Below are 24946 nucleotides of genomic sequence, written 5' to 3'. Positions count from 1 at the left end.
AAAGGGTTCTCTTACCTTTCCTTGTAAATGTAGTTGTAAATCAACAGTGACCCCTGCTGATCAGACTGCTATGTGTAGATCTAAGTGGTCACTGAACCTCACAATGACACACACACCTCATTGGCCACTAAAAGATTAAATCAAACCCAATAATAATGGAAACCCTGACAGCGGCACTCGCACTGCATTCTTATCCCCAGATTCTGTCACTTAAGGGCTTCTTCCCATCCATACTGTGAAATTAATTTTGACACTAAACTACAAACACAAAGAGGACCTGCGCTTGTGGAGACATCAATTGACGATTGGAGGGTACTGGTCAGTGGTCACCTGCTGTTAGATGGCAGATTGTTACACCAGAGTCACAACCAAGCAAAAACCCTGGATAGAGGGGCTCAGTGAAGGAGGTGTTGAACATGTGCAGGAGGGTCATTGTGTGTGAGATGCTATAAAATGACAGAGAGCCAGCAGGCCAGTCCAGATACACACCTGTTCTGGGGCTGTAGGGGGCGCGGATTACAGTGTGTTTGTTATTGTGACACACAGAGTACTCAGAATTAGAACAAAAGAAACTCCAGGACTTGTCTTTGTGTCCAAGGCAGCAGTCCAAGCCCCATCCTTTCCTTCTCATTCCTTTTTATGTGACTCCTATCCTCAGACTTTCACCAGTACACTTCACCTCCCAGTAACAGCGAATTCCAGTCATGGCCTCTCTGCACAGAGAGGCCAGCAGTCAAACCTCTCAGGATGATTGGGGTATTTGGTTTTTGTCCTGTCATGTGTCACCTCCTTGTTCCCTTCAGACAGACAGAGCTCTCTGTTTGCCGTGTTGATGTCCAGTGTGAGGGGACAGAAGTCTGAAAGGAGAGAAAAGAAAATGAGTGAGGAAATCTGGGAGTGTGTAACAGGACTGGGGGCGGAGCACAACACAGACAATTAACAAGAACCAATCAGGAGCTGCGCTGACGAGACTCCAATGTGCTGTCGATAGTAAAGAGCTCATCTGATTGGACAGAATCCTGTGGGGATTTAAAAAGAAAAAACAAAAAGATGACAATAGACAACATAGGCAAAGACAAGCAAGCCATACATTTGGAGAGAAGTCTCAGTCGTCAGGAATTACGATATGCGCCATAAGATCACCGTTGAGGACAGAGTTTTAATAGACGGTTCACACTGACATTTGGCTGTTTGACAAATCAGTGAGGAAAATGTCTGACATTTTTAAGCTGCTACACTTACTCAATATGTTCTGTAAATGACCCCAACACTTACTGGAATTTCTGTTATTTTCAAAAATAGTCACAATTCACTTGAATCTAAATTTTATCTTTGATTATCTATATGAATATGTATATTGTATGTCAATGGCAGTGGATTTTGAAAATTGTGTTTCTAGCACATTGGGCTGCCTTTATTGGATACAATCTACAACATAAATAATTATTAGATAGATAGATAGATAGATAGATAGATAGATAGATAGATAGATAGATAGATAGATAGATAGATAGATAGATAGATAGATAGATAGATAGATAGATAGATAGATAGATAGATAGATAGATAGTTTGTCCAGGCATGAGGCGTCCTTCTTCTTAATGCTGCCTCCCCAGCACACCACAGCGTAGAAGAGGGCGCTCGCCACAACCGTCTGATAGAACATCTGCAGCATCTTATTGCAGATGTTGAACGACGCCAGCCTTCTAAGGAAGTATAGTCGGCTCTGTCCTCTCTTGCACAGACCATCAGTATTGGCAGTCCAGTTCAATTTATCATCCAGCTGCACTCCCAGGTATTTATAGGTCTGCACCATCTGCACACAGTCACCTTTGATGATCACGGGGTCCATGAGGGGTCTGGGCCTCCTAAAATCCACCACCAGCTCCTTGGTTTTGCTGGTGTTCAGGTGTAGGTGGTTTGAGTCGCACCATTTAACAAAGTCCTTGATGAGGTTTCTATACTCCTCCTCCTGCCCACTCCTGATGCAGCCCATGATAGCAGTGTCGTCAGCGAACTTTTGCACATGGCAGGACTCTGAGTTGTATTGGAAGTCCGATGTATATAGGCTGAACAGGACCGGAGAAAGTACAGTCCCCTGCGGCGCTCCTGTGTTGCTGACCACAATGTCAGACCTGCAGTTCCCGAGAAGCACATACTGAGGTCTGTTTGTAAGATAGTCCATGATCCATGCCACCAGGTATGAATCTACTCCCATCTCTGTCAGCTTGTCACTAAGGAGCAGCCTTTATTACAGAATTATCATTAATTTTATTAAAAGCAAACAAGCAAATTTGAAAAGCACACAATATTGAGAAACTAGAAAATAAAAAGTACAGTTAAAGTACAAAAGAAAAAGCAACCAAAACAAAGAAGATAAACAACAATGCATTTTTAGTAGAGCTGAAAATCACACAAGGAATGTCTCAGTTGACTTTAACTGGCCTTGTTCGTTCTCTAAGAAGACAAGAAAAAAAATTGATGTAGGACTTGGCGTAGTCGGCAGGATTTCATTTGTTGTTTTTCTATTTTTTACTTCCTGTGAATTCAATTGATTGATTCAAGTCCAACACACTGCTTTGGTAAAACACAGTCCTGAATCTCTCGTTCCCATAATGCACCTGTCACAGGACCCCCCCCCCCATCACTTTCAGCTCATCAGTTACACAACATTCACACCACACCTTCTGCTGGTTACACTTTCATATTATAAGCCTGGACTGAGATATTAAAGAGAAATGATTTCTATTGTGATGATCCATTTAATCAAAGTACAGACTCACATTGTAAAAACTCCTCTCTGCTCTGAGGTTCAGGAGGCTGTAGGGAGAAAACTGGAGCTTCACAACCTGAAAATAAAAAGAAAAGAGAAGAATGGAAACTGTGAAGATGACATTTTGTAATGTTAATAAAATTCTTAAACACATTTTATAAATAAAGTGCAGTAAAGTGAAACTTAAAAAGACCTGCAGACTTATTTTGTAAAATTAAAATATATTTAACTCATTAAAGCTTCAAATGTAATTAAAAGAAGGTTTTAAAAACATTTATAAATTCAATTGAGTGTCATCAGTCTACACAGTAAAGATGATATTACATTTCAGAGTGACATCTTAAAATGGCAAACAGAACCAAAACACTAACGGCCACAACATCAGACCCTGAGGACGGCAGGAATTGGGAGTTCTGCGAATAATAAAAATGAGTTGATAAATAAGAAGTAAACCACATAAGGACAGTTTCTGACCAGCCGGCTGATTCTCAAATGTTGTCCTTAAGACTAAAATCTTAATGATGGTGGAGTTTACTGCATTGTGTTAAATCAGAATGTCATTTATAATGTGAGTTACAGCAGTTTCTGAGTTGGCTCCAGGTGGAAAGGCACACTTAGGTTTATCTTGATTTAATTTTTTGTAGATAACATTTGAGTGGCTTAATTACCTGATTATTAATCTGATCTTTTTAGTATTTTAACAACAGCTGTTTCAATGGCATCAGAGATTATATATAAAGATTTATGAGTTATGTGCAGTGCTGTTTCTGTAGCAACTGCTGGTGAAACGTTCAACAAATGAGGTCGAGTTGGGTCTACACAACAGATAATAGGCTTAACTTTAGAACTTAAATCTAAAATCTCTCATTTTAAACATATTAAAGTGCCAAATGCAAGGACTGACCTGATGTGATATAATGACATTAGAGCTGAAGGCTGATTGTTTAATGTTATGATATTAAGTTTATTATTAAAGACATTCATAAAGTCACTGCTACTAGGCTTGGTGTGGAATTACCAGGCATTTGTGATTTCCTACTTTCGGTCAGCTACTTTTCTATGTCAAACTCCAGACATATTTATATTTTTATCTATTTTTATTGCAATAATCAAAACTCTCATATTCAGATCTTACTTGTCCCAGTCAATCCTCTCAGTCCATACATACCATTAAGCTTATAACTTTGAAGATCTCCATTTACACCCTGATTCACCACTTTCTAATTTGAGACAGCTTGATATCATTAAACTTTGACTAAACTCTTTTCACATTAATTGTTTTTTTTGAGAGTATGAGCTTTTTCTAAAGCCATGGCAGTTGTAGTTATTTGTCAGCTGATATGTCTCTGTATTCAAGTCTGAGTTTCTAAATATGTCACTTAACCATGAAGTATGGCTGTAAGAGCCATTTTCCTAGTATATAAGATTCAAATACATTTTTCTAAGATGACAATGCATAATCTATGGGAGGTTCCTAAAACCACCGTAAGTAGAATTGTATTGGTATATTCTTGCCATTTCTAATAGCTCTGACTAAACATAATTCTTTAGTTGGTGACAGCCTTGCCATGTGTAAGGTATAGAGAGCATATGGTTTTAAACCGTGCTCGTGCCCATGCCTACGGGCTCTTTGAGTGTGTGATGTAACTTGTAAAGAAGCCGTACGCTTAAGGCGTACAGAAGAAGAAATTAAGAACTTTTAATTATAGAATTAACTAAAGTTTCTCAAGAAAATCTAAGTATAGAGAAGATACATTTTCCCTTTTTTTTGCTTTTTACTCTATGTGTGTAACTATTTTTTGTTTTATTCTTGTGTGGATTATTTGCTTTTAACTTTCACTAAATAATTTTAAAACGAACTTTGGAACTGAGAGATTTCTTTCGGCACGCATTTTACCCATGCTTGACTTCACCTTATACTTTGGCGGCTACAGAGCCTATTATCTGGACGCTTCATAGCTGTGTTTCCAAACTGAGTGTTTATCGGCAAAGGATGGAGATCAGAAATAATCCAAATGATCTGCAATGGCTTTATTAACAAGAGAGAGAGAATCACCATGCATTCAGAATGTGAACCAAACCTAAGTTACAATGTGTAGGACCAATAAGAATATGAAGAAACCAGAAAAAAATAATCATAGTAGACAACTGTTTTTGTTGTTAAGTTCCATTTTTTGTAAATATTAATATATCATAATTGGCTGTGGTTGATAATTTTAAATAAAAATATGCAGTAATGTCTACAAGGTACTGTTATGTTTGATATTGCATGACTAGACAACCCGTGGCGTACTATACGCCGCATAATTATTTATTGATGGGTGAACACTGAAAGACACAGTTGTCCAAATGGGTTGGGTTTGAGGATACGACTGTGAGTGAATGAAAAGATGGAACTCTGGAGAGAGCAACATACAATTGTCCGTGACTGAAAACTGGTTTTGGCAGATACAGGCATATCTTTTTGAAAGTTTGTCCCTGCACCATATTAATTGTCATTGCAAAGGCCAATCTAACAGGGAATTGTCTGCATGTAAAAGTAAAAGGCAAACTTGAATCTGATGGGTCAGGGATATCCAGGGAATAAGGACAGTTTGTGAGGTAGAAGCTGCGATTGTTTTACACTCCAGTACATTGCGGTGAATGCTGGTAACAGTCAGTCTAGTGCCATTACAGAGACTTCTTTCTGGCATGAGGTTTCTGAGAAGCATGACGACTGAACCAATTTTAATTTTGAGTTTATGCCAGTGGGAGTAAGACTGCTAAGAAATTCTTTGGGGAATGAAAGTTGATCTGCGGGATCGTCTGTGACAATGGAGTCAACGCTGGTGAAAGTTACTTCGTCGGTAGGGATAAGTTTCAGCACTTGTTCATTAAGGTGTAGTGAGTCTTCGTTGGTGACAGTTAATATAGCTTGTGTACTGAGTTGGTCTGGAGTTACAGTTGAGAAGTCGATGTTGCCATATAGTTGTTGAAAGGGATCAGAAATAAAAGAAAAACAATGTGAAGGTAATGTTACAGGTGTTACGTTTTTCCCGTCTCCAACATCGAGTAGCCATTTTGCAAAATCTTGTTCGTGAGGAAGAGCTTTCATATTTGTCGTTATTGTAAGTACATGCATGTGACGGCACAAAGGTTGCTTGTTAATGCAAATGGCGACAGTAAGTGCTTGGGAACCACACATAACGACGGGGAGTAGTTGTTGAAAATCTCCACCCAATAGTATTGTTTTCCCTTCAAATAGCTGCGTGTCACCCGTGAGGTCACGTAATAACCTGTCAACTGCCTTGAATGAGTATGCATGTGTCATTGGCGCCTCGTCCCATATTATCAATTTGGATTGCAGAAGATGTTGAGCGTGTGGCGAGGTAGGTTTGATGTTGCATGTGGAAGTAGTACTCAGCTTCAACGGTATTTTAAAAACGAAATGTGCAGTACATCCACCTGGTAACAATGTTGCAGCTATTCCTGTAGATGCTACGGTTGTAGGAATGTCTCCCCTAGCTCTGATGGTATGAATCAGGATTTTGTAGACAAAGGTTTTCCCTGTTCCTGCAGGACCATCTAAGAAGAAGCATGTTTGTTGCGGATGGGAATCGCTGTATGCAGCATGTAAAATAGTGTCAACAGCGTGTTTCTGTTCTGTATTGAGTATTTCGTAGTGTTCTATAGCGTGTGAGTGTTCAGCCTGAGCGTCGAAGGTGGGAGATGAATGGCACAGTGGAAGAATGTCAGTGGGGGGGTAGGTGTAATTTGTGCAGGTTGAGGCCATGTGGTTGCAGCATGTCATTAATTTCCACGAGAGCATACATGCAAGCGGTGGGTGTGGAATATTTTGTGAGAAGGTTCTCAGAAAGGTAGAGTTTATGTGTGTCCCAAAGGCGTGGAATGTTGTGGGGTTCGCCGAAAACACAGACTAAAACGAAAAGTTGTCGCAAGAATGGTGGCATTCGTATGTGGGATGCCTCTGTAAGAGTATCATGCCATATCTTGTCATCTTTAAGAAGACCTAATTGTTGGCATGCTTCTTTGAAAGTGTTACATTCAATGTCGTTGACAGTTCTTAGATGGTGGAAACTTGTGACGCCTACGGAACGGGTAAGGAGAAGTCTGAGGTAATAACGTTCGGTGTCATTAATGGCAACAACAGGCATTCTACCGATCACTTTTGTGCCTCCTCTGATTCTCTTTTTCCATTTTCCAGAGGACTGTTGGAATGTGTAATGTTGGGGAACATAAGTGTAATGTAACTCCACAGCTTTGGGATCTGTCTTGTTGAGTTCAAACCATGCTAAAAGCATAGTGTTTTTGTTGGCTTGTCTTTGTAGCGCTTGTTCTTCATAACCTTCATGAAAGAAGATGACTTGTTGTTCTGGCAAATGAACTGGCAATCGTGTAATAACGTGAGATTTTTCTGAAAGACTGTACTCGTTCAAACGCCACATAGCCTCAGGAGTACTAACATACCTACCGTCAAGGAAAGTCTGTATTTCGTCATGTTGGAAAACACCATCGGCTGGCTCCCTGTGAAGTGCAATGGATGCAGCGTTGTGTACTTTGTAGACGTACTTTATATAGATACTTGATACATTGAGTGGATGCGCAAACTTCAACGTTAATATGAGTATTGAATTTCTGAGAAAGCCAGGGATTGTAAGGAACTATCCAACGGTTGTCGATATCGTATTTGCCAACAATGGCAGTTCTCCCTTGTCTTCAGCGGTATATGGGGTATCATTGTGTGTTTTCTTGAGTCTCGGCATTGAAGTCCTTTGGGAAATTTTTGGTACACGTGCCATCTTTCATGCAAGGTGAGTTGGCGTTGAGCGTTCCACACGGACCATGTACCATGCATTTACTGACAATATGGAAAAGTCGAGGGTGTATTTCGGGATTTGGAAGCTCAGCACAGACATATTTGTCTATATCATCCTTGGTCCTTATTTTGGATTGTGAGTCAAGTGTAAGTAACATATGGCAATGAACCAATCCTCATTTTTGGAACTCAATGACGAAGATGTAAGCGAGAACATTGCAGAAAATATTCCTCTCCAGAATATCTGTTAGGAAATGTTGCAGTTTGATATGAAAGACACGAGCAACGATGCCAGATCTGTGTTCTGGTCGCTAATGATGGGAAATGGCGTTAGAGATTTCCGGCCAAGCAGGAATGCAGGTGAAGGTTAGGAATAAGTCAGGCTTTCCACATTTGCGGACAATTGCCATCGCGTTCTGTTGCATGTACCTTGGACTGCCTTGAAAGGTAGAGGGAAGAATGATCAATTGTCCAGGGTGGAAGTTAGGGTCTTGTGCTTTCACAGTGACAGCATCCAGCAGTCCCTTGTATTGCTCTACATGCAAATCTTGTTGATGGGAGCATAGGTAATGTAAATGCGTGCCTTCTGTTCTGACATATGCGTCAACAACGTATTGCTGGAAGAGTTTGCCACTGGAATGCAAGATGCTAAATGCAGATCTCATGGCAAGCCTGTAAGCATAAAATTGGAGCTGCGTGACTCGTGTTCTTTTCGCGGTTCGCTTTTCCTCAACATAGGTCAATTGTATGTGCCAGCCTGGATCTCTGTAAGGTAATAGCAGTGGATAAACCATGGGGTCACAGTTCATATTGAGTACAGAGATATGCTTGCAAGCATCTCCCCTTGGGTATATGTAAATATCGCGTTGTGCAGGAGGTTCCCCGTCTTCACCTACAAAGATAATAGCAACATCAGTTTGACAGGACGGTTCGTTATACCTTCTTATATCCAGAGTTGGATTTTCCATGAATGTCATTCGTACAGCAGCAACAGGGTTACTGTGAGTGATAATGTCATGCATTTGCACGTAAGACTTAGCAAAGGGATTAACCTGTCATAGCATTTTGTCTAGTTCTAGCAACAAAATGTCACTGCAAGTGCTGTTACATTCCTTTTGCAAATGTTGAGTGGTAGCCTCAGCCGAATCGAAGATATATAGCTGACCGTATCGTGGTGACGTGTTAGGATTGGTATATAAAGGAGAGACCTGGTGATAAATTTGACCGATTCTGAAGGCATACGGTCCGTGGCCAGAAGGTTGAGCGATGTGGGCGCCCATTGAAGCGAAGCTAAAGCAAAGTTGTATTCCCTGATATGATCGCTTTAATTTTGTGACAACGGGTTCTTGCCAGTCAAGAGTTTTTGTAATAAAAGAGGAGGTTGGGATAGCGGTGGCAAAGACACCTTGCCAGTATGACAACACTTAGTGTAATGTCTGGATTTGTTGACCTCTGATGGCCAATGAAGAGCATTGCAAGAAGTGTATAGTTTGTTAGGTAGGCCAATGTTATGTTCTTGGACGGGAATGGCGGTATCTTCTTGAAAAGCAGCGGAAAATTGAATGCGATGACTGTGCATGTGGTTTGCAAGAAGATGTGAGTTTTTGAAAGAGCTTTTACAATGTACACATTCAAAGAATGTGTCATGGGAATGTGTTTTTGTATGTCTGTTGAGAAGAAATGATGTTTCGAACTATTTAGTGCAGTGTTGACACTGAAAGGATTTCGTCAGGGAATGTGTTTTGAAATGGTTAGTAAGATATCTGCGTGCGTGAGACTGTTTGTCGCAAATGTTGCATACAAATGTTTGTGTTGAATGGATTTGCACATGGTCAAGGAGATCCATCTCAGCCGTGAAGTCCTTGTTACAAAATGTGCAATTGAAGGTGTGAGTGGAATGAGTTTGTAAGTGCTTCTTGAGAGTGCAAGTTGTTTTGAAGCATTGCTGGCAATGTTCACATTGCATCATTCGTTCAATGGAGTGTGTTTTTAAATGTGCGTTGAGATATCTGTGCAGTTGGAAGGTTTTGGAACAAATGGTGCATTGAAAGTCCTGTACGGAATGCGTTTGTTCAATGGAGTGTGTTTTTAAATGTGCGTTGAGATATTTCTGGAGTGTGAAGGGTTTGGAGCAAATGTTGCATTGAAATTCCGGTGTGAAATGCGTTTGTAAATGTTTTTCAGTAAGAGGATAGTGGAACGGTGACGTCACATCAGTGTGGAGATCACATGGGTGTGTATTTTGTGTGCACATACCGACATTGTCAATAGATGGCACCAGAAGGTCATCACATGTGTTTGTGAGAGGCAAGAGAACTTTGTAATGCCCATGATCCAAAGGACCGCTAAAGAGCAGGGATATGCAGAGACGTTGGCCCGGATTGTAAACTTGAGGAGAGGCATGAGGACGTTCTCGGAAGTGAATGGTGATAGTAGCTGGAAGTATTTGGGACATCACCACAATTTCTACCTCGCCACTATAAACTCTGTAAGTATTCATGTAGTCAGCGTATTGTTGATCAGACTGTATGACTTTGCTTCCGTGACTAAGAACAACGGACAGCACGTCGCCGAAGTTATCCCAATGTTGGCAAACAAAGGTTATAGCCATGTTGCGAAGTTCGAGAGCAACAGTTTCATCGATGACATTTTTCCAGAAATATCCGACTGATAGAAGGAAACAGTTACCTGATGCAGGAATTTGTATAACATTGAAAGAAGAGTTGTTTCCATGAAATACATGTGAAGTGGTGGCCATGTTAGGAAAATGAACAGTCAACATGGCTCAGAGGTGCATGTGAACTGTAGCACAGACCAAAGCAACTCGGGATGTGTTTGGTGAGGTGTTGGGGGTGGGAACATGAGAAAGCAGTGCCTCGAGAGCGAGGGTAGACGTGGGAGGAGGATTAGAGTTGGCGGGCGGGACTCTGTCGTGCGTTCCTTATGCGCACTGCCTGCTCATGCCTCGAGAGCGAGGGTGGACGCAGGAGGAGGGTTAGAGTTGGCGGGTGGGGCTCTGTCGTGCATACTCCATGGTCGGGCGACTTGGTCGATTATATATATAGATATGTCATAATTCCAGATCAAACGTGAGCACAAGGAGGACATGGGAACAGGTTAAAGTGATGTACAAGAATATACTTCAAACTGGTAAATATTGGTATATAACTATTTAAAGAATTGTTGACATAAATAATCATATATAATTTCAAAAACATTAATTATAAAGCTAATAAGAAGGCAGACAAGCAAAAAACAGGTCGAGGTCCATGTGGTCCAGACCTAACCCCTGCAGAAGTGTTGGCTATCCAGTAAAATGCCCACCGCCCTGTTTCTGAGGGCATTCCAGGGAGAAGCTCCTCCCCAGAACCAGTGGCAGGATGCAGTGGCCACTTCATTTCAGGTAAAGGATGGTCATTGCATATATTTGTCCTCCATGTGTGCCATAGGTAGGGTTGCCACCCGTCCTTTAAAATACGGAATCGTCCCGTATTTGAGAATGAAATTGCGCGTCCCGTTTTGAATCAATACGTATGCGTCCTTTATTTTTTTGTATTAAAAGTGGTAACCCTAGCCATAGGTATGTTCCATATAGCCCTCTTTTTTGTTGGGTCAGTTGCAGGGAATGTCATATCCCTAGAACCTGTGTCTGACCAACGAGATATTGATGAAGGTCAAATATTTGATGAAGACACTGTGTCTGATTATTCATCAGGAGGAAGGTACATTTTCCAAATAATGTTTGATCAAACTCCACTCTGATCAGTCCCGTGTGCCCCAATCACATTTGGAAATCCTGGTAATGAGAATGTTAGGCTGATTGAGATTCTTTATGGAACTGTGGGTGTTTTTGCCTGTTTATTATCTACCTGCAATGGCATGAAACGCCTCTTTTATTGTCTGCACACGCAGGTGTCCAGGAAACACATTGAAAGCCCAAAGGAAATACTTTACGACTTTATGAATTGCCTGGCAAACTGCACTTTTAGTTAGATTTTCCGCATCGCCTACAGTATATAAAAAAAGTGCCGCTTGTAAAAAACCTCAAAGCAATGCCTACTGTGTGTGTGGTTGTGAGAGCCCGACTTTGCTTAGTTTGACTTCAAATATAATGTCACGCTTGGGTCACAGAATTGCACAGAAAACAGAGGAGGTAGAAGACACTGGAATTTTATTCAAACGCTGCAAACAAACATTTGTCTCTTTAAAAGGTTTTTAAACGTGCTCCTTGACAGGATAGAGTTGACACTTCCATCTCTCAATTAAAAGTAAGTACAGGTATCTTCTTCTTCGAAGGAGTATGTGTCAGGAGCAGGAAAAGTCTGAGACAGAGAAGGAGAAGCAAAACAATCAATTCCAAACTGACAGAAGCCCGTACAAGGTTTTTAAGTAAGCGGAGTACCGCGTGAGAGGCATATTACGCTAAAGCAGTATCTTTCGAAAAGAATTTCCTCCGGGAGCAATAAAGGATATTGCCAATCGCACAAAACCCTCTCTATATGAAATTCTCTTCTTATAATTTGCACACCGATATCAATTGGTTGCTCATTCATGAACGGTGAAGCAATGACTGAATTAATTCCATGCACGGACACTGATTAAGTGTGTGAGCTAATCCTTGTTTACGTAGAACAAACCTGATACGAGCAGGTTTGAGGATTAGGATGTGTTGCTATGACAACACATCCAGCAAGAGTTTTGAAAAACCGACAGATTCAGGATCAGGCCAAATCGTCAACAATTACATCCGGCTAAACGAGTAATCTACGTACAAAAAATAGCCCCTGTACATAAATGACGTCTTTTCAACCTACAAACAATTACATTCCAAATTTAACTTTCCAAAAACACATTTCTTTCACTATCTTCAAATCAGAAACTTTGTCAAACAGAACCTGCCCAATTTTCCTCACCTCCTACCTCCTTCTATGTTGGAAAAAATATTGATCAGTCTCGAGCAATATATAAAACCATTTTACAGTCCCTCCATTTCAAAGATTCAAGAGGCAAGTGGGAATAGGATCTCTCACTCAGCATCTCAGAAAAGGAGTGGAAGGCAGCAATGCAGAGAAATCACTCAAGCGCCATATTCGCAAAGCATACAATTATTCAACTCAAAAATATATATCAAGTACATCTGTCTCATTTAAAATTGTCCAAAATGTTTCCAGGGCAAGAGCCGACCTGCGAACGCTGCAATCAAGATCTAGTCTCACTGGGCCACATGTGCTGGACCTGCACCAAATTAACATCATTCTGGACCAAAATCTTTAAATGCCTTTCAGACAGCCTTGGTGTCACAATCCCCCTAATCCACTAACAGCTGTGTTTGGTGGGATTACAGGGGGGCTTAAAGTGGAGAAGGACAAACAAACTGTCATTACCTTTACTACACTATTGGCACGGAGACTTATCTTGATCAACTGGAAGAATCCTAACTCTCCTCTTTTAAGTCAGTGGCTAACTGATGAAATTTGAAATTGGAAAATATCAAATTCGTAATTGGAGGATCTGTGCAGAATATTTTAAAACCTGGCAGGATCTGATCAATAAAATTTTTGAATAAGCATTTAAAGCACGGATGAAGCAGATTCTCTTCCTATTTCTTTTTCTTCTCCATGTATCTTTATTCACTTATTAATTCATGTATTTACTTATTTTCACAAGCTTTAAGTTTTACTCTGCTGGTCATGCTCTCTTTCTCAGGGGTGGGGGTTGATTTGTTTTCAATCCTATTTTTGTTAAAATTTATCTATTTGTATGGAATGTTGTGTGATTAAAATAAAATCGATAAAAGTAATTAAAAAAAAAGAACATGATCGTGACTGTTGTGCCGGCTTTGTCCAAGTGAGAGTAGGACTGTGGAGCAGACAGATGACAGCATCCTCCACACTGATATGTGTCTGACTGGCACACTGCAGACCATCCAGATGTGCTGAAATGAGAGGCCATAGCTATTTTAGGACCAGCCTCTCAAAGGTCTTAATGATGTGTGAAGTAATCCACTGGTCTGAAGTCCTCTGGGTTACTGTAATGCCTTTCTAGGCACTGGGACCACACTGGATGTTTTCCACAGCTGGGTAATCTTCTAGAAATTCAGGGAAAGAGAGAGAAGGTGTTAAGCACTGCAGAAATGTCTCTCTTACTTGGTTCTGTTATATAATGAGATCTTAACAAAGGCTTCTTCTGGTCTTACTGACATTCACAAATCATCAGTCCAGTGGTCATTCACCAGTGTGCAGTGTGGCGTATTGACATGGTGGTCCCATTAACTGGGAATATGAAGGATTCACAGCTCTTAGATTAAATATGTACAACCCCAAAATCAGAAATGCATTGCAGACAGTGTGGACCCAAGATATTTCATGTTTTCTTTGGTCATCGTCATTTCCTTTGCTAATATACATCCATTCCTGCATTTCAGACCTACAACACATTCCAAAAAAAGTTGGGACGGGGGGAAATTATGGCCATCAATGAGGTAAACTAATTAGCTAATGATGTGATTCATTTAAGAGGTCATGTAATCATGATCTGTGATTTGGATCCACAATAGGCTGAGTCTTTGAAGAGCAAAGATGTGCAGAGGATCTCCAATTTGTCATCAATTGAGTGAGAAAATGATTGAAATATTAAAAAGAAAGATTGAAAGGGATTTGCTAATTTCTTGTCTAATGAGTTTAGGGATTTAAATTATTAAATATTAAATTAATCAGGTGAAATGTTTTCTTTCTTTGATTGAGAATTAATGGAGTTACACGGTAAATGTGTTAGTGACTGGGATTGAGCTTCTGTAATTGGAAGATTTGTTAGGAATGGTGCAGACAGGAGAACTATCATTTTGATTTAAGGAAATGTTTTATTATTGTACTGTGCTGTGACTAAGACGGCTTTGGGCTGATCACATCTCCAGTCCTTGAAGATGTGTTCATGAGGGGGAGATGTTGCTGGTAGAGTCAGAGGCTTTTTTGACAGCAGGTCCAGATGTGTTTATCCTGCTGCTCTTTGTTACCGCTTCAGTTGAGTGCATCTTTAATGCTGACCTCTGTAGGAATCGCAGAGTTCTCTTTTCAGCACAAAGGTGTCTACAGTGATGTCAATGGAGCCATTTCTCTTTGAATGGCAGTTGTAATTAGTTGTGATGAACATACTTTTATTTACATTACACTTTACATATACAGTAGATTTTAACAACACAGTGTGGATCACTTAATACTAACAGTGTTTACCTTGGAGTATCCTATGCGTGTCACACTGTGATGGTGGCTGTATCTGCGCCGTTTCTCTCTGCCTCTCTAATTTGCTCTGGAATGATCAGTTTGAATTATGGGTCCAGCAGAGTGAATTCAGCCTGCTCTGCCACAGCGGGTTTGTTATCATTCTTTTATTGACGGGATTCACAGACTTCAAGTGGCAATGAATAGAAGATGGATTATTATAAACACGTGAGTAAGCTTCTGCAAATTTGTCATTGCGTTTTTGATGGCAGTTGTAAGAGGGAATGATTCCAGAACAGATCTCTTATGCTATCTTTCCATAGCATCTCTGAAAATTATTTTTGTCAATTTAGTTTATAAATATCTGACACAAAATTCTTTTTTTTTATGGTGCCTCATCATCCGACTTGAATCTGGGTTTGCACTATGTGCAGAATACAAAAAGCAAAGTCAGTGGAGCCTCAGGACATCCCAGTCAGCGCTTGTGACAGATTTTACTGTGATTGCGTCTTTTCTTTGATGAAAACTCTTTAATTTTGAGCTCCCACAAAATATTAAAAAGTATTAATAATTGGGATATCTCATTAGTTGATGGAATGATAATATCTGTTACGTTAAGGATTTCATCTTTTTTCTCAGATGTGCGCGTCTATATAATGACATGGAGAGGGTTAAGCCTTTATTTTCTGCCTACTCGGTTTTAAAAAAAATCAAAATAAAGAAACAATTTAAGGACAAATGCCAAAGCGTGTTTTCAATTTATATATTGCTTTTTAAACTTGCAATATTGGGGCTGTGGATCCCCAAAGGACAGTTGATTAAATGTGATCACAAGGAAAGATGAGGACTAATAATAATTCTAATAACAGGAACAATTATAATGACACAATGTAAAAGGGGAATATTTATTAAAAGAGCCGGGGCTCCATGAGTGAGGCGTCTTATTTTGTTTTATTTAAACTCTTGTTTGAAGTATTGTACATTCTGCCTGTCAGCATTAGTTTTGAGTTTTTAGTACTCAGACACTAAAAACCATGGATGAACCCAACTCTTTGTTGCCAATTCATACTTGTGAAAAATAAAAGAAATAAAAAGTTTACCAGACGTCATTGAACTTAATTATGAGTTTGTGTAACGGTAATGCAAATGGCCAGGAGATGTCACTAGAAAGACGAGTGTCAAATAAATTTCTGACACAATTACTTCAAATGTTTCAGCACTTTGTGAGTCTTCACTCTGCCCTTCACTACTCGCATGTCTACAAAGACTTTTTTATCTGGGTCTTTAAACAGCTTGGAGAATTCCAGAAAATGTTGTGAAGACTTTAGACAATTAGACAATGAGCTTCTGATAGACAATCAGCCTCATTGGAGCCAACGTGTGGATGGATGTTAAGGCCGACCATCAAACTCACTGCCTCTTTACTTGACATGATGGGAAAATCAAAAGAAATCAGCCAGGAACTCAGAAAAACAATTGTTCACCTCCAAAATGTGGTTCATCCTTGGAAACAATTCTCAAATGACTGAAGTTTCCATATTTATCTGTACAAACATTAATAGTCAAGGACAACAAGGTGAAGGTGTTGGAGTGGCCATTACAAAGCCCTAACCTCAATCCGATTGACGTGAAAAATTGTGCGAGAAACGAGGCCTATGAAACTGTTCCAGTCACACCAGTTCTGTCTGCAGGAATGGTCTGAAACTCCAGCTATTTATTGTAAGAAGTTTGTGAAAGGTGACACAAAACATTTGGCTCAAGTGAAACAATTTAAAGGAGATTTAAATGGAGATCAAAGCTTGGGACTAAATGATCGATTTCACTGATATATTTAACAATAAAATATTTTTAAAAAACCAACATCTTATTTGTTACTCACCCCATTGTCATATTCTGACTTTTCCAGGGCTATTAAGAAATGGATCATCAATACGGAGTGTTATATCTTCAGATCAGACAACACAGGAGATGTGACCAGAGGTGTTGACAAGTCAGAAGGTCACAGATGAGCAGATTTGACAAATGTCAGTCATCCTGATTGTTTATTCACCAAACACCATTGGGAGTTTATTATACAAAATGTAATCAATTATTAGATTTGAATTTTGTAAATGTATTATTAAAAATAAATTAATTCAAATAAATATTCTTTTCCCATAGAGAATCTTCCATAACCTAACAAAGCTGCACTGTCCTTAAAGTTGTGACAGGAGGCCAGGTCCCATGCCCGGCCGGGACGCCCCTTCTGTATATGTTCCGGGGGTGCAGGTATGGACATCTCACTACCTCCCCCGGAATGCTTGATGGCAGCCTCCCTGGCTGATGATGGTGCCTCAGTTTCCCGCAGGGTTTCATGGGAGATGGAGTTCTCCACAACCCTGTGGGGAGCTGGGGTGGCCGCCAGGGGGTGCTGCATGGAGCCAGGAACCCACCTGGACATCTCTGCAGCCCCTCCCGGAAGTGCAATTGGCCACAGGTGATCAAGCACCTGGAGCACTTCCGGGTGGGCTATAAAAAGAGCCAGCATCCACCACTCTGGAGCCAGAATCGGGAGGAAGAGGATGAGGTTGCCTGGGAGGAGTGGTGGTGCCAACATGGAGAGAAAAGAGTGTTTGTGCTTTATAAGTGCTTATGGGACTGTGTTGTGGCTGGGGGGATTATGGGGAAGACGTGCCCTCCAGTTGAAGAAAAATAAAAAGACTGTTTATTTTACACGTGCCTCTGCGTAAGTCTGTACCGGGTCGGGCGCTATATAGCGCCTTTTCTACAAAGGTGATGACAATATTAAGAAATCTGCACTACATATCCATTTGATCAAACCCAAATCTTTCCTCCCCCTCAGTCTTGCCATTCATTTAATATTGAGAGTGGCCACTAGGGGGGGGGCAGTTTGGCTACAGAAGAATCAGCTCAGCTGTCAGCTCTGAATGTCATGTGACTGTGATTGTGTCTCCCTTATTTTGCTCTTAATTCATTTAAATCTTAATTCGTTTTAGATATAATATTTCAGGTTCTTTATTTCAAGTGTTTAATTCTTGTGTTTTTACTTTATTCTTATTTCTTTCACACTGCACTTTTCTCCCCCTTTCACTGCTGACCTTTCCCATGTGTGTAATATGACGGGTGTCCACTAGAGCAGGGGTCCCCAACCCCCGGTCCACGGCCCACTACCGGGCCGCAGCCGACTGACAGCCGAGCCACGAGAGAACTGCTGGCAATGGAGACTCACTCAGACTTTTCAGAACGTTTGGTGGACGGGGCTTTGCAGCGGCGCAGAGAGAGGAGAGAGACCAAGGTGAGGGAGTATTACAATAAAGTATTTTTATGGTCCCGACAGTTTCCCCATATGACACGAGTCTATAGAAATCGCATTACTACGAAGCAGATGCTTTCATTACAACGAAGTGACCTTGAAATGCATAAACGAATCATCCACAGAGCAGTTAGATCTGTGGTCACAGGTCAGTTGTGCGCATTTACACAATGATCCCCAAACAGAAACATTGTAAAAAAAAATCTCTTCCTTCGAACTTTCCTCGTAATGTTTTTTTTTTGTCATTGTTTTTGTTTTCTGTGGTTTTCAGTGATACCTTTTGCTTATTGCTTGTCAACATTTGAAAAATATCCATTGGAATTTAACTCATTGTCACCCTCCTATAGAAACGGCAGACACGAAAAAAGATGTGTTAATGTTTATGATGTGCAATCTGTAGAAATAGCAAATGCAAAGCATACTGTATGTCTTTGTTATATGCAAAAAAAGAAGAAAAATCTTGGGTTGAAAACGTATGCGAACTTGCATCTAATAAAGTGGTCCTTGCTGTCAAAAAGGTTGGGGACCACTGCACTAGAGGGCGCCACTGCACTTCAGTCCCACCCCTCAGTCCTCCTGTTAAAGTCTCCATTCGTCTGACTCTCTGATTGTTTCTCATTCTCTCCTTTCGTGTTTCACTGCTCAGGATTTCACTGAATGCTTTCTGCTTTTATCTTTTAGATTTCCTTTTTGTATAAATTGCTGTGTAATATTTAGAGTGGCCACAAGAGGCAGTAGTGTGGCGACTGACCAATCAGTGACCCCTTCTGTCCATTCGTTGTCTTTCTTATTCGCTTTTCAATTTCAGGTTTGTGGACAAGGTGGGCCAACCCTGGACGGGGTGCCAGTCCACTGTAAAGCCACACGTGCACCCATGTCAAGTGTGTGCCAACTCACCAAGAATTAATTTTTTAGGATGTTGGAGCTTTTAGGTTACCAAGAGTGACAAATCTGGGGACAAGGAGGAGGTGCAGTTTAAAGTTTAATGTGACATCAACTAAAACACCAAACTCTGTCAGTATGGCCGACATCTGACTGACCGGTGAGTCCTCGTCTTCAGACATTCACAGTGAATTCATTCTGAAGTGAAGGACCCTTTGAGTGACCAATGGAGGGTCACAACATGTCTGGTGAGTGGAAAACACTCCAGTGCCATCTGTCACTCTCTGCTCCTACATATAGTCACTATTCAAGAGCTCTCCATACTGAGTCTGTATAGCGCCTTTCAGTTGTGCTGATCCAGCAGGACCACACGCCTGTCCTACTTAACAGGTGACATTCAGTGACACTTGGGGGCCTCAATAGTTGTTTGGGTGTCAGCCTGAAAGACATGTGGCTGTGAATCAACAGTGACCCCTACTGGTCAGACTGGTATTTGTAGGTCTGAGGTGTCTCCACCCCTCACTATGACACACAAACCTGATTGGCTACTCAAACCTAATAATAATGGAGACTCTGACAGCTGCACTCGCCCCGCATTCTCATCCACAAATTCAATCACAGAGGTGCACCCAACCTACCCATCCTGTAAAATTAATTTTTACCCCAAACTACAAACAGAAATAGGACCTGAGCTTGTGGAGACATCAAGTGACCAGTGGAGGGTACTGGTCAGTGGTCACATGGTGTCAGATGGCTGATTGTTACACTGGAGTTAAGATTAACACCAAACCCTGGATAGAGGAGCTCAGTGAAGGAGGTGTTGAACCTGTGCAGGAGGGTCATTGTGTGTGAGACGCTATAAAATGACAGTGAGCCAGCAGGCCAGTCCAGATACACACCTATTCTGGGGCTGTAGGGGGCGCTGATTACAGTCCACTTGTTATTGTGATACACAAAGCACTGGGAATGAGACCACAGCAAACACCAGGACTTGTCGTTGTATCCAAGGCCGCACTCCCAGCCCTGTCCTTTCCTGCTAAGTCCTTTATATGCGACTCCAATCCTCATGGAGTCTCTACTGCACTCCACCTCCCAGTAACAGCGAGTCCCAGTCAGAGCCTCTCTGCACAGAACTTGAGGCAAGCAATCAAATCTGTCAGGATGATCAGGATATTTGGCTTTTGTCCCCTCTTGTGTCACCTTCTTGTTCCCTTCAGACAGACAGAGCTCTCTGTTTGCCGTGTTGATGTCCAGTGTGAGGGGACAGAAGTCTGAAAGGAGAGAAAAGAAAACGAGTGAGGAAATCTGGGAGTGTGTAACGGGACTGGGGGCGGAGCACAACACAGACAATTAACAAGAACCAATCAGGAGCTACGTTGATGAAACTCAAATGCTGTCTTTCAGAATTGGGGTGTTCTACCATGAAGCCCCCTTTCATTCAGTAAGTGATTGACGGTGCTACTTGACTCTGTTGTACTTTGATGGTGTTGGTCAGCCTGAGTCTGTCCTGATGTCGGACTTGGTTTGTTCTTCACCTCTTAAACTGTTCTTCTGCTCAATAAGGGGTCCATTTTTTATTTGTAGTGATATCCAGTGAGTTTGGCTGCAGTCCCATGGACCTTAAACTTCTTGATGGTAGCTGCTGTGGCCACAGGAACATGAAGCTCTTTGGAGATGGTCTTGTAGTCTTCACCTTGACCTGCTCAGCTGTGACCTTCATTCTATCCTCTTCTTCTATTGTCCATGTTCAGTGTGAGGCACACAATGACATATCACAGCTAAGTGAGGACTTTACTGAGTGACAAGACCCCTGAGATTCTCATTAGAGGGTTGATTCTCATCCAATGATGTCTTTTAACATGTAAGGTCTCCAAATATTTCCTTCAGTTATTTTCATTTAGTTTTATTCTTACAATATTTTAACTTATGAATCAAAAACAAAGTGTCTGCTCTATGAAGAACAGAATAGCCAAGTACTTTAGTCAGCTTTAACTTACGTCACAGTAAAGCTGGGATTCTTTTATAAAACAGTCCTTTTGTCTTCATCTTTACACACACATACTGTATATGTAGATATTAATGGAGTGGACATTGTGTTTTAATGTGAAGCACACTGAGCTGCTTTCATTGCATGTCGTGTGCTGTGTAAATAAATAATTCTTATCAATATTGTAAGGAAATGAGTGAAATTAAAAAGAAACAGAAAGGTGAAAAGAGAAAAGGAAAACAGCAGAAAGTGAAATGAAAAAATGAAACAAAGGAATAAGAACAATGGAGGTAGGACTCGAGTGACAGGAGGACCTGGCATAGTCGGCAGGATTTAATTTTAATTTCAAATGAGTTCACTTGACACTTAAGAGACTCAAGTCCAACAGACTGCTTTGGTGCCTCCCTGTCCTGAATCTCCATATCCCATAATGCACCAGTCACAGGACCCCCATCACACCACACCCACATAATGCTTTCATATCATAATCCTGACCTGAGATATTAAAAGTTAAATGATGATAAACGCCATGAATTGACAGACTCACATAGTAAAATCTCCTCTCTGTTCTGAGGTTCAGGAGGCTGTAGGGTGAAGATTGGAGTTTCATGACCTGAAAATGCAAAGAAAAGAGAAGAATGGAGAATGTTAAGATGGAGTTTTATAATGTTAAATTCTTAGACACTTATTACAAACGTAGTGCAGTTGAGTAAATCAACAAGACATGCAGATCAGGTTTGTGTACTGAGCCCACCGTTGTGTGGATGATGAAGTGAGTTTGATTTACTAACATTTTGATGAGCCACAGACACGTGAGGGTCTTCTCTGTGGACTTGACCTCTGCTTTAGATACCAACATCTCAGAGCTTCACGATAAGAAACTGACCGAGTTCAGCCTGCCCAGTCCAATCCACCATTGGATCTCAAACTTTCTTCCAGGTAGTAAACTGTGCCGGTGCAGTTGGGCGCACACACGTCTGACCTGTTAACCCTCGTCACCTCACTTTCTGTTCTCCTCTCCTGTGTTGTCATTTGGCCACAGCTCAGTAGTTCTGTTCATGGAAAGACATTGTTAGGTTCCATTTATGTTCATCAGTGCAGAACTGCTTTTGCTTACTGTGTGTTTAAACAAATCTGTACAGCACTTTATAACCCTCCACAGATTTTGTACTTATCAAGTTAGGTCAGGTCAGGTCGGGTCAGGTTCAGGAGCATGGACTGCTACAGTTGCACCCACCACACAATGAAACAGCTTGAGATCCTGCCTGGCAACCCCCCAATGCAGACACGCATTTCAGTCCCACCCTCCGGAAATGACCCCCTATCTGCCACAGCCACGTGTTATGTGAGTGCCCCCTTGGCCTGGTCCAGCCATTTGGGTCTTCAAAAATGAGGGTCACACTCAGTAAATCACGACACATGGCTGTAGTGTCATAACTGATGGTCCCTCAAAATGCAAGTTATGTGCCTCATTCAAAGTCCAAGAAGTGGTACCCAAGGATTCTCCAAAGAGACACAGCAAACTTTGTACTGACAAACTCTAAATTTAGCATATCATTTAAGACGTCTACTCTATGGGGGGCAGAAGTAATTTTTTCCTCCAATGTCGTCTGAGTATTTCACTTTTAATCGACCATGTCACAAGTTCACTTACACTTTGTTAATATTTGGTCATGTTCCCTTTAAATTGTTTAACTTGAGCCAATTGTTTCATGTCACCTTCTGCAAGCTTCTTATACTAAGTTGCTGAAATTTTGTTCTATTCCTGCAGACACGACTTGTGTCACTGGGACAGGTTTGTAGGCCTCTTTGCTCACATAAGATTTTTCAGTTCAATCAGCTTGAGGTCAAGGCTTTGTGATGACTTCTCTAATACTGTGACCTTGTTGCCCTTAAGCCATTTTGCTCCAACTTTGGAGGTCCTTGTCCATTTGAACACCCCTTTGTGACCGAGCTTCACCTTCCTTGCTAAGCTCTTGAGATGTTGCTGCAGTGCATCTCCATCATTGTCCTTCCTCAAGATGCCATTTGTTTTGTGAAGTACATCAGTCCCTCCAGCAGCCAACACAACATGACATTCCCACCCCATGCTTGACAGTTGTGATGTTGTTCTTTGGCTTACCAGTCTCACCCTTTGTCTTCCAAACATCACAATGGTCATTCTGGCCAAACAGATGGATCTTGAATTCATCAGACCAGAGGACTTTTCTCCAGAAGGTCAGAACTTTGTCCCCATTTACCATTGCACACTGCAGTCTGGCTTTTTGATGGCGGCTTTGGAGCAGTGGGCTTCTTCCTTGTTTAGCAGCCTTTCAGGTGATGTTGATGTCAGACTTGTTTAACTGTGGATATCGAGACTCATCTACCTGTGTCCTCCAGCATATTCACAGGGTCCTCTGCTGTTATTCTGGGATTGATTTGCACTTTTTGTGCCAAACTCCGTTCTTGTCTAGGAGACACAATGCGTCTCCTTACTGAGCAGTATGACAGCTGGGTGGTACCATCATGTTTATACTTGTGTGTAATTATTTGTACAGATGAACGTGGAACCTTCAGGTGTTTGGAAATTGTGCCGAAGGATGAACCACATTTGATGAGGTCCACCATTTTGTGGCAGTGAGTTTGATGGTCGGCCTTAACATCCATCCACATGTTGGCTCCAATGAGGCTGATTGGCTCTCAGAAGCTCATTGTCTAATTGCCTAAAGGCTTCACAACATTTTTTGGATTTTCCAAGCTGTTTAAAGGCACAGATAACAAACTGTATGTAAACTTGTGACTCACTGGAATTGTGATCTGGTCAATAAAAGGTGAAATACTTGGAGGTCTGTGAACATTGGTGGAAAAAATGACTTCTGCCCTGCTTAAATGCTCGTAGTTTATTAGCATAAAATTGGTGGTGCAATTATAAAGTGATTTTTAAAGAATTCACATGAAGTGGATGAAAACTTCTAACTTCAACTATATCTGTGTGTATAAACATTATTACATTTGTAATTAAAGTAAAGTCTGTTATTGTGTTTTCCCTGTGGAATTGTTATGTGCACTCAGTGGAGTGTTCAGGTGGTCCTGAAGTGCTCAGGGTTTTAATGCTGTCCTCTAATTTGTTCAACTTTACCACCAAAATATAGAAACTAAAATGATTTTATCTATAAAACAATTTCTTTAATATCACTGGTGGAAATGAGTCTGAGTATACGACACCACACATATAACTCACATGAGTCTGTGTAAGAATGGCTGACAATGGCTAACTGTGGACTTTTAAAGAGGAGCCCATCTGAGAGAATGTAAAGGACAGAGAAGACAGCAGAAGCTCCTTCATACTTCATGACTTCACAAAGCACTGAAGTTGATCCCAATTCAATTTCATTTCCCTTTATGTCTTCATTTGTATGCTGAGCTGGCCCTGCCAGTTTAACACAACTTCCTGTTCTTTATTTTATGTTGGTCGTTATGCAGAGCACATGAAGAGAATCACAATGTGAAATGAAGAAGAAGCTTTTAAGGGAGTAAATAGAAAAAGCATCCTCTATATATATAAAGAAATAAATGGTCCAATGTGTGACATCTGTGCCATTGCATAATGTCATCAAGTGTCCAACAGAGGGCAGCAATGTCCAATCAACAGAGGAAACAAAAGCACAAAAAAACTGATGGCTGTAAGGCCTAACATGTCTGATGAGCAAAAAGAGCACAGAGTAAGAATGACGTAAGAGCGAGCATGTCAGGTGAACAGAGCTCCATAAATGAGTGACATGATCAGAACAGATGGACTTACTATTGTACCAGTAGCCTGTTTTAATGAACGGCTGTTTCACTCTGCTAGGAGAGATATATTGTGAACAGTAGGGGGCACTCCAGCTCCCCAAACACCCAACACAAACAGGCATGGACACAGGCTAAAAGGCAAAGAGTCTTTTATTGTGGGAAAACTCTTCTGTTTATAAGGGTTTCC

General features: G+C 41.1%; 2 protein-coding genes across 13 annotated transcripts in view; one reads left to right on the top strand and one right to left on the bottom strand.

Moving 5' to 3' along the window:
- The window catches only part of LOC114643026 (tripartite motif-containing protein 16-like), a 1170030-nt gene that overhangs the window by 46774 nt on the left and 1098310 nt on the right, over positions 1 to 24946 (bottom strand). The window contains exon 8 of one of the 12 annotated variants that reach the window (XM_051927899.1): positions 19901 to 20201. The exons of 6 other annotated variants lie outside the window; for them this stretch is intronic. In XM_051927899.1, the coding sequence (XP_051783859.1) occupies positions 19901 to 20201 (301 nt within the window). Of the gene's footprint in view, positions 1 to 381; positions 490 to 2783; positions 2850 to 19088; positions 19342 to 19692; positions 20202 to 21535; positions 21602 to 24946 lie in introns of those variants that run through there. 5 more of the 12 variants (XM_051927906.1, XM_051927903.1, XR_007934992.1 and 2 more) reach the window with 5 other exon arrangements.
- Positions 1 to 24946, top strand: part of LOC114641537 (tripartite motif-containing protein 16-like) — a 721005-nt gene that overhangs the window by 376459 nt on the left and 319600 nt on the right. The window lies entirely within an intron of this gene.

The sequence above is a fragment of the Erpetoichthys calabaricus genome, chromosome 5, assembly GCF_900747795.2.
Source record: "Erpetoichthys calabaricus chromosome 5, fErpCal1.3, whole genome shotgun sequence".
Classification (NCBI taxonomy): Eukaryota; Metazoa; Chordata; class Cladistia; order Polypteriformes; family Polypteridae; genus Erpetoichthys; species Erpetoichthys calabaricus.
This window is presented reverse-complemented; position numbering and strand designations above follow the sequence as displayed.